This window comes from Cucurbita maxima, unplaced genomic scaffold, assembly GCF_002738345.1.
Source record: "Cucurbita maxima cultivar Rimu unplaced genomic scaffold, Cmax_1.0 Cma_Scf00008, whole genome shotgun sequence".
Taxonomy (NCBI): domain Eukaryota; kingdom Viridiplantae; phylum Streptophyta; class Magnoliopsida; order Cucurbitales; family Cucurbitaceae; genus Cucurbita; species Cucurbita maxima.
Window position 1 is genome coordinate 3970367 of NW_019272024.1, and position 10950 is coordinate 3981316.

The following is a 10950-nucleotide window of genomic DNA, read 5'->3' on the forward strand; positions in this document are numbered from 1 at the left end:
GCACTGTGTTGGAGGCAACATAACAATATTCCTTTAGAGTATATACTATGATTAATGGGCTGATGAATTGAAGTGGGTTGGATTGGGATTTAGAGTAATTAAGTTTTAATTAATTAATTAATTGTTTATTAATGTGGGGATAATGGAGGGTAATTATCGAATCCACGTTAAAGGAGGAGGAAGTGTGAGAGTATAAATAGAGGAGGGCGTGGATTTATTCCAATTCCAGGACGGGTTTCTTCGCTTCCTCTGCTGTTCAAGGAATAACCACCTCCTAAAGATATACCCACCCCTTCTTCCTCTTTCTCTCTCTCTCTCTGTTCATTTTTGTTCTGTTTCAGAGGGAGCTTCCGTTTCTGGTCTCCAGATGTAACGGAGGTTCCTCCACCTCTTCTTTTGTTTTCGGATTCTAGTTCTCTCAGGATTTTGATATCTTTGTTCTTATTGTTCTTGGCCAAATTCGAACTCATGACTGTCCCAGGTAAATGGAATTTCACTTTGCTTTCTTTATTTTTTTCTTTTTTTGTTCAATGTTCTATTAATTGATTGATTCATTTATTCATTGGCGTTTTCTGGTTGTTGTCGGTACAGAGGTGGTTTTTGTTTGCTTCTATAATCTCTGGTTTGTTTTCTATTTCTATGTGATTTCTTGATTTTTGTGTTCTTGTTCGTGCAGTGGAGATTAAAAATCAACTAGAGAAATTTCTAGAAATGGAAATGGAAATAGAAATGGAAATGGAACTTGGTAAATTCTGTTATCGATTGTTTGTTTTGTTTAGAAGAGTGGTTTTGAATCTGTGGAATCTCGATTTTGAATTGGTTTGATTAAAATTTGTTTGGATTGGTGAAAAATTAGGGAAGGAAATGGAAGAAATGGGAGGAGAAGGGGGAATGAAAATTAAGGGCTTGGAGGGATATCCGTGCGTTGAAAACTCGCCTAGGGGTGTGTTTGAGATTCCGATTATGGGGACGGATTCGGACCAGAGCGAGAGCAGCAGCGGCGGCAGTGGCGACGGTGACGCTGGGGGGAGTCCGACAGCGGTGGAGAAAGCGCTAATACCGGCGGCTCTTCTCCAAGAGATCGGTGGAATTCCATGGAAGACGATGATTGGGTCCATAAAGAAAAAAACGATTTGGAGATTCTCGACGTTTCCTTTACTGGCTGCGGGCTACGAGCTTTCGCGGAAGAATTTCAAGAGGAAATTGGCTCGGATTCGAAGCGCCGATGAAGGGATCACCAGCGATGATATTCCGTTTTGCAAACCTTCATGGAGGAACTATGGGTTCTCCGAGCTCGCCATCGCTACCAACAATTTCAGCCCTGGTATGAAACTTCCAAATTTAGTTTTACCCCAAATTTTCATTCTGGGATCTATAATTGTTTGTCTTATTGAATCATGCACGCATAAGTTCTAACATCTTTTAGTGGCTATACAAATTTATTACACAAAGCCTTCGTTTGATATCGATTTTGTTCGTTTACAGTTGAGCGAAAGGTTTGAGAATCAAATCTCTTTCAACTCTCATAATTCAATCTTGCTCTATAAACTTGAGTCCTTATCTTTCTTCCGGCTACTCATTATAACAGCCCAAGCACACCCCACTAGCAAATTTTGTTCTCTTCAAGTTTTTCCTTTTAAGTTCCCCTTCGAGGTTTTCAAGGTTTTTAAAAATGTCCTCTAGAAAGAGGTTTCTATACTCTTATAAAGAATGTTTCGTTCTCCTCCCTAATCGATGTGGGATTTCACAATTCATCGCCCTTTAGGGCTCGGTGTCCTCGCTGGCACTCGTTCTCTCAATCGATGTCGTTCTCCTTTCCAGTCGATGTGAAATCTCACAATCCACCCCCTTTGTGGCCCAACATCCTCGCTGGCACACCGCTCAGTGTCCACCCCTCGTTCGGGGCTTAGCAAGGGCACACAACTCGGTATCTAGCTCTGATATCATTTGTAACAACTCAAACCTACCGTTAATAGATATTGTCTTATTTAGACTTTCCTTTTCAGGCTTACCCTCAAGATTTCTAAAACGTGTATACTAGGAGGTTTCAGCACTCTTATAAAGTATGTTTCGTTTTCTTTCTCCGACCCAATATGTAATCTCACTACTTCATGAAGTCTGTCCCATATCAGAGATTGAGTGATCATGACCTCCGTAGACTCCCTTTTTCTCTTTTCAAAAAAAAGCTACTTTTTGACCAAAAGCAGAGTAGGCTGTCCAAACCTCTAAGCAAATCTACATGTTCCCAATACTGGAATGTATTAAAAATTTTGACAGTATGAGATTTTGCAGCCTTATTTATTGCCTCCTTGCCTTTATGTCTCTTTCCAAATCCCAAGTGGATATCTGTAAGTTTTCATAGAGTGTTTTTGATTGGTACAAGTAGAAATTTGGTCAGCAGCCTGTCATGATATGTGGCTTTTAAGTCAATGGCGTCCAAGGACTTTTCATTGAATATCAATTCTCAGAAGTTAGCAGCCTTTCATAATCAACTAAAACCCAACCACTTTTCACACTAAACTGGAGATTTGTTATGGCTGTCTTTATGGTTCCTAATTATATGCTTTGTTTAAACTATTTCAGAAAACTTGCTGGGAAAAGGAGGGCAAGCAGAGGTTTACAAAGGTTGTTTCATCGATGGCCAAGTCGTGGCGGTTAAGAGACTCATGAAAAAGGAGAAGGAAAACGAGGAAAGAACTGCTGATTTTTTATCAGAACTTGGAATTATCGCCCATATAAACCACCCGAATGCTGCACGATTGCTCGGGTTTGGAATTGATGGTGGCCTCTATCTTGTCCTTGAATTCGTTCCTTATGGCAGCTTTGCCTCGTCCCTCTTCGGTTCGTCACTTTTCCTCGAGTATTGCATTGGATCTCATTAATTGAGTTCTACTGTTTGAATTCATTTGAATTAACAAATTAGGCCTCTTCTAGCAATGTCAATTTTAACACTAAGAGCATGGCTTGGATTGAATTGGTAAAATGAACATGTATTATTAAGGAAAAAAAAAGATGGACATGTTTGGCTGATGAAGGTAATGCTTTCAATATCAGGTGCGGAATCTCTGCCATGGAAGATAAGATTCAAGGTGGCTGTTGGTGTAGCAGAAGGACTGAACTATCTGCATCGTGAATGTCCTAGACGCATCATTCACAGAGATATCAAAGCCTCAAACATTTTGCTCGACGAAAACTATGAACCACTGGTAACGCGTTTATCCAGCTGGAGCATCGGTTTCAGGCAATTCTTTTCCATAATAATGAACTCCTTTTCTTTCTTTGCAGATCTCTGATTTTGGATTAGCAAAGTGGCTGCCCGAAAATTGGGCTCACCATGTCGTCTTCCCCATCGAGGGAACATTCGGGTGAGTTATAACAACACGGTGATTCTGTTAGACTCAATTCGATTCTTATAACAATTATATCAAGAACTATGAGATTCTTAAACTGCCACAGATATTTGGCGCCAGAGTACTTTATGCATGGAATTGTGGATGAGAAGACTGATGTTTTTGCTTATGGCGTTTTGTTGCTTGAGCTCATAACTGGACGCCATGCAGTTGATTCGAGTCGACAAAGCCTCGTGATTTGGGTATGATTTGTAGCTCCATAGCTTCAAGTATTATCCATGCAGTTGTAACATATATGTTGCTTAGAAAAGGTTTAAATTTTGCAGGCAAAACCATTACTTGATAGCAGCAGCTTCAAGGAATTAACAGATCCAAAGCTAGGAGACGACTACGATCAAACCGAGATGAAACGAACGATGTTAGCAGCTTCAATGTGCATTAACCATACGTCGTCACTGCGTCCACATATGAACCGGGTAAGATGAGGGTCTCATGGACGTCCATTTATCTCTATCCATTATAGCTCACTGGAGTGTTGTGGTGGGAATGTATGTAGGTAGTGCAGCTGCTGAAGGGAGAAGATGGACCAGTAGATCAACTAAAACAGAAGTCCTTGAATGGGGATCGGTCGCTCCTTTTGGAAGCCTGCGACCTCGAAGATTACACAATTAACTCGACCTACCTCAGCGACCTTACTCGTCACAGGGAGCTCGCTTTGGGGTGAAGGCTGCTCTGATGTTTGTGTTGAAATTTATATATGATGATCAAATGATGCCTATGCAATTGTGTCCAAAGGCAAAGGCTGAGATATTATTGTTCACACAAGCCGGTGTCCCTTTTATGGCTCTGTTATATGCCCCTCTTTAAGGGCTCTTCTTTTTTTTTGTCAAAATGCATATAGAGATGATAGAAGGGCCGCTTCAATATATATAAATGTGTGTGCATTTTCGTTGGCATAAGAGAAACATAAATTGTATATTGTATTTTATATGCTTGTGATACTCTTTTTTTTGTTTCCTTTTCTTTTCTTTTTTCTCAAGCTCCTTCATTTCTCGACCACGAATACTATTGACGAGTCTAAGTTAAGATAAGTGCACGACTCTAATACTAGAGATAGGACAATGACGTCTACAATGGTCTTTGGTTGGAGCAATTCTATATGGATGACTTCTTGTGAATTTTCGTACGAAGCATGTGAAAGGAAATAAAACATGCTAAAATAACATGTGTTGGTCAGTGGGTATAGATAATCTTCATCTTTCGAATTACTTTGAGATAAGTAGGTAACGCGATCATGTCAGGGAAGATATAGTGATTAATAAAGAAAGACCAAAAATGCTACTAATTGCAAACCTCTTTTAAGTTAAATTTGTTGACTTCAAAAACTCGTTCATCCAAATGTAACCTAAAATAAATCAAAGTTAAAACATGTAATTATTAAATGAATCTTGAATTCAATTACCATTATAGAGTTTAATTGGCTCTATTTTGACGCAATATAATTATAATAGTTCAAACTCATCGTTAATAGATATTGTCCGCTTTAGTGGTCCTTTACGTATGTGTCATCAGCCTTACAATTTTAAAACATGACTATTAGGAATAGGCACAGGTAAGCACACGACTAGATATTGTCCACTTTTGCCTGTTACGTATCATCGTCAGTCTCACAATTTTAAAACGCGCCTATTAGAGAAAGGCTTCCTCATTTTTATAAGAAATGTTTCGCTCCCATCTCTAAGGACGTGGGATCTCACAAGAGTGTCAGAAGCCCGTCACCAAGCAATGCTGTGGCCAAGAGGTGGATTGTGAGATCCCAGTTGGTACTAAAATGTTTTTTATTTGTTTATAGAAATTGTGTCGGAATTTTGTAAATATGAACTAAAATGATGAGTTTGTGAGATTATAAAATTTTTTCTCAACAATGTATTAGGAAAAACATGGCTTTGCTTTGGCTTCCCCAAAACCTCTCATAGATAGTATTTTTTTTATTTATTATAAACTCATGACCATTCCCTAAATTAACTGATGTTGGACTTTCATCCAATAATATGAATACTAGGTCGAGTGCAATGGACAAGGTGGAGACTGGAAAACGTGGCGCAAAGCTTGGTTCAATGCTCCCAAATGGTCCAATGGTCAATTGATTCGTGCCCAGAACGACACTACTATTAATATCCCTTGCCGTTTCCAAATCACAACTCTTACATCAACAGGATAGCGATGGTGTAGCATTCATTCTAATCTAGAGAACAAGTGAGCTCTGATAAATTCGGCGTATGCTCGACCCTCAAATCACATTTACAATAAATATTCTAGAAAAATGTTATAAGCTAAAAGCGATTAGGCAACAATAACGACTTTGCTAACATATAACCCGAGCAAAAAGAAGTGACAAATAGTCATATCCCTCTACAGTACATTTTTCAACATTTTAGCCATGACCGGGTTAGATATTGTTTAATTACTTAAAACATTCATTTTAGTAATTATATTACTCTCAAATAGGTTATTTTGAGTTATTATCTTAAATACACTCCTAATTTAATATTTAACCATTTATATAATAAAATAGTGGTTTGACCCTTTATTAAACCCATTTACTAATCTTTTGGGCCACTGCTAGATAATATGGGCTTAAAGCCCAATTTTGATAGCTTGGTCCATATTCAGCCCAATTTCTGGTCTTTTATAATTTTTTTTATTACAAATTGATTTTTTTTTTATCGATATTTTTATAATTTTAAGACCTCAATATTTTTTTATAATTTAATATTTCCTAACACATATGGTCATAAATAAAAATAAAAAATAATTATCTGGTGTATGTCAGTGGTCAGATGAAATGGGGAAGAAGTGCACGTGCGTCACCGAATCCTTCGAGATAAATTTGAAATTTTAAAGTGAAACGCACGTGCCTTCAGTCAAAGGTCAAAAGTTCTTTATTTATTATTATTATTATTAATTATTGTTCCTGTAGCACGCGTCCATATGCCCCTAATTACCCCCTAACCCTGCCCTAATCCCTCAGATAAGAAGGATGACGTGGAAAATATTATTCCACGTCAAATCCAAATCAGAATATAATATCTTTAAATTTTAGAAAAAATTTAAAAATTTGTAGAGATATTTTAAAATATTTTCACTCAAAATTATAAAAATTAATGGTAATTTTTATTAATTTAACCTAATGTAAAAATAACATACATATTTTAAATATATATATGATAACTTTGTATTATTATGATATTTATGAAATTTGAGCATATAATATGTTATAATAAATACACTACTAATGATTTGGTAAATAAAGATGAGCCTACACGTCAGCACATTCATGATTATCTAGAGATGGCCACGTGTGCGCGACGTGGCAAGGTGTAGGGATGATATCTTAATGCAAATATATTGGAGTGTTGTGTATAAAAAGATTACTTACAAAGTGGGGTTTTCACATTCCTTTTGTCTGCTTTTGCCACGTGTTCATACCTATTTTCCACATGCACCAGCTCGGATTCTTTCATGCCGACATTAATCATTTCTTTTTTTCTTTTTTTTCTTTTTTTTTTTTCTTTTTTTTTCCACGTTTAACACCTAAAGATGATTGAGCATGATAAGGTTTACTTTAAGGTTAAGCTCTGTTCATATGGATTTATTAGAATTTTGTAATGGAATCCAATTGGTTCGATAAAAGGTGAAACATGTCGAGAATTGAACTCGGGTATTTTTGTTTCTCGTGGGTTTATTAAAGTATGACTCGAGTAGTTTTATTTCTCATGAGTTTCACTAAAGCAGGACTCGGGTATAACTGTTTTTGTTTTGTGTGAATATGAGATATTGTAAACTAATGTTGACTGTAAAGTTATTGTATGGATCTGAGTATGAGTATATTTTAAGTAAACTTAAAATGAAAATGAAAATGAAAATTTTAGTGTCGGTACTCGATAGCGTAAGTGTATGTGTTCATTTTGGTCACCTATTACAATTACATTATATCATATCTTTACACGTGTCATGTGTGGATTGGGTTGATTGTGTCCATTGCCAGAATTGCTACACTTAACCGCCTAAGATTTTATTTTAAATATTTCAATGTGTCCAAATTTAATGTTAGTTTATATAATACTATTTTATCTTCGTTTTCATTCTCGATTCATTTTATGTTTAGATTAATATTTAGGTTAAATTAATATTTAAAAGCCTTAAAATTATCTCTCACCTTCGACTTTTGTAAAAGTCTAAAAAATATGCATCAGTTGAAAATTATTAATATTTTGTTTTAAAAATACCTTTAAATTTTACCAAATTTCAATAAGGTCCTTAAAACAAATTTGAAAGTAAAAAAAATATCAAAATCAGTAAAAGTAAAATAAAACTACTGAGAAGTTCCAACCATTTCTAGGATTAAAATAAAATTGACCATTGAAGATAAAATTAAAATTTTATAATCTTTTTCATTTATTTATTTATTTATTTATTTATTTATATATATATATATGTTGGTTGAACTAAGTTCGATTAATGGTTCTTGCACTATTCGGTGTTACATTTAAAGTATTTTTTAGAGTAAAGACTATTCTTATAAACCACCATTATGTCATTTTATCATATTTTATCCTCCTTCACAAGCATGCACACAAGTTGGGTTGGATTGAATATTTGTTTGCACTGACTCGAAATTCCATGTTGGTTGGATTAGTGACTCAAGCAACTTACATTGAGTTCACAATCCAATCCAACCTAACCCAACTCAACTCAACTCAACGCTCTATTTTTGGGTTGACTTGACTTTTCATGTTGTTTTCATATTTATTTATAATACATGTTGCATTAATTACTACTATCGGTTAAATATTTTAAATATTTTTAATAACCTTATTTTCGGTTGGTTGAGTTGAACAAACAAAAAAAAGGTCAACTCACAAACGGAATCGAATTTTTGGTCTCTCGTCGATGTTTTCTGTTTGAAACCTTTCAACTGATGTACGGTACATATATTTAAAAATGGATCGAAATTAAAGAAAAATAATGAATGAATTTAGGGTTAAGAGGGCAAGATTTTTGACGAGGAAAGAAAATGACGATACTAACCTTGTAAGTAGAAAGGGTATTAGAAAGAGCATTACATGAAAAGGTGGATATGAATTAATATTTAAAAGATGTGATGAAAAAGTTTAGGGACAGAATTTGGTATTATTTGATAAAATAAGCAATAAATGAATATGACATTAGTATATTGATTATATAATACATAAGGGGTTGTGTAGGTCTATTTACCAACAGCTCCACCCACCTTTGTCTCTATTTCTCTCTCCAAATAATTAAACTCCAAATCCAAGCTTAAGGGAAATATCATTTTCTTTTTTTAATTATTAATTATTAATGGAAGTTCAATTCAGAACAAATCCCTTATTTTAAACCAAAAATGTGCATTATCAATTTTCTTATACTATATTATATAATTTTAATAATCTATTAAAACAACATTAACACATTTTACTTTTATAAAAAAAATTTAATACAAATTATTTTTACTAATTTAACAATTTAATAATAAAATGTAAGAAAATATTAACCATTTTTTAAAAACTTTTGTCAAAATCTAAAACAAAATCCACATCAAAATTAAAGCTTTAGACTCGTAATTTGGGCACATAATAATATTAAACTTTGGAATAGTACGAACCAATAAAATTAAAATTAATTATCACTGAATGGATTATTGATTAAAAAATAATAATAATAATAACCTACACTACAAACTAAAAGTAACTAATTTTTCTTTCGATGACACAGAAAGATCAAATGGGGTCGGGGTCGGGGTCGGGGTCGGGATCACATATTTATATATATATATATATATATATATATAAAAGGAAACAAAAATTTGAATGTTTATAGGATAATTTAGAATGTAATATAAAAGGGTAAGAATTAAGGGGGTACATATTGGTTTAAAAAGGGGAGGATTTGCGGGGAGTAGTGGAGGTGGAGGGTGGAACACAAAAACGCACCGTTTAAAACAGCGCCACTTTATTATTATTATTATTATTATTATTATTATTATTATTATTATTATAGATAAATATAAAAAATAATAAGAATAATTTTTGGAGTGCCGAATTACTTGCCATAAAATGGGGGGTGGGGGGAGAAAACGTTGTTTTCATTGTGTTTCCGTCTTTTTCGCTCTCTGGTCTCCAACTTTTTTCTTCGGATTATCATTGAAATAATGATTTTGTTTTTTTTTTTATTTAAAAATTCATTATAATTTACTCATGATTTCCTTCTTATTGTTTAAATTTTGTAATAATTTAATAATTCAAAAGTAAAATAATTGTTAGACGAACACGACTCTCCACAATGGTATGATATTGTCTACAGCTTTGCTAGCTAATCCCCAAAAGACCTCACACCAATGGAGTTAGTATTCTTCACTTATAAACTCATGATTATTCCAGCTTTACTAGCCAATCCCCAAAAGGTCTCACACTAATGGAGTTAGTATTCCTCACTTATAAACCTATGATCATTCCCTAAATTAGCCGATGTGGGACTTTCATCATTCAACACCTCCCCTCGAACAAAGCATGCCTCCCCTTAATCGAGGCTTGACTCCTTTGGAGTCTTAGTCATTCTTGATTTCCTTCGTACCTTCGTACCTTCGAGAAGGCTCGACTCTTTTTTTCTTTTTGGAGTCATTTGTTCGACATTCGAGGATTTGCCAATCTATTGGCACAACTAAGTTTAGGGCATGACTCTGATACTATGTTAGACGAACATGACTCTCCACAATGGTATGATATTATCCACTTTGAGTGTAAGCTCTCATGGATTTGCTTTGGGGTTCCCCAAAAGGCCTCACACCAATGAAGTTAGTATTCCTCACTTATAAACCTATGATCATTCCCTAAATTAACCGATGTGAGACTTTCATCATCGAACAATAATAATTTTATCAAAATTTTAGAATTTCCAATAAATTATATATATAGAAATTTAAGGATGAAATTAAAGAGGTGTGGAAAAAATGTTAAAATTGATGGATGAAAAATGTGAGAATTATTTTTTTATATTATAATTAAAATATATATGTATATATTTAATGAGCACATGCAATATTAAATTGAAAGCTTGTGGTTTCTGCAATATCTGCCTCCTAATATTCGATTTTTCAAACCAGCTTCTTCGTACAATAAAATAAAATTATTTAAAATAATAAATAAATAAAATATAAATATGAAACCAAAGGTATAATATTGTCCACTTTGAACATAAGCTCTCATGTCTTTGGTTTTGATTTCCCAAAAAGCCTCACACCAATGGAGAGTGTATTCTTAGATTATAAACTTATAATCATTTCCTAAATTAACCAATGTGGGACAATTTCATCTAACACCGACATCTCTATATATGAGTCGTGAGTAGAAACAATAATCCTTCTTTAACTAATGAAAATCACTTGATTAGTTATTGATTAATTTTTAATCTAATAATATATTATTTATTTATTGTTATAATTAGGTGCATTTAATTCCATTTAACATAATTCAAATATTTTTTAATTATTACGTCAGATTCCTCTTTTATTTTATTTATT

General features: G+C 34.0%; 1 protein-coding gene across 2 annotated transcripts; it reads left to right on the plus strand.

Annotated features, from left to right (window-relative positions):
- Positions 1–217: 217 nt before the first annotated feature.
- LOC111483013 (receptor-like cytosolic serine/threonine-protein kinase RBK1) lies at positions 218–4344 on the plus strand. 2 transcript variants are annotated; one of them, XM_023129096.1, is made up of 9 exons: positions 218–481; positions 677–745; positions 857–1324; positions 2584–2841; positions 3055–3206; positions 3286–3365; positions 3457–3592; positions 3677–3826; positions 3907–4344. In XM_023129096.1, exons 1-9 carry the CDS (start codon positions 469–471, stop codon positions 4072–4074), a joined length of 1494 nt encoding a protein of 497 aa, XP_022984864.1. In that variant the 5' UTR covers positions 218–468; the 3' UTR covers positions 4075–4344. The 2 variants fall into 2 exon arrangements, with proteins under 2 accessions (XP_022984864.1, XP_022984865.1); XM_023129097.1 differs by lacking the exon at positions 677–745 and having other exon boundaries at positions 219–481.
- The last annotated feature ends 6606 nt before the right edge of the window (positions 4345–10950 follow it).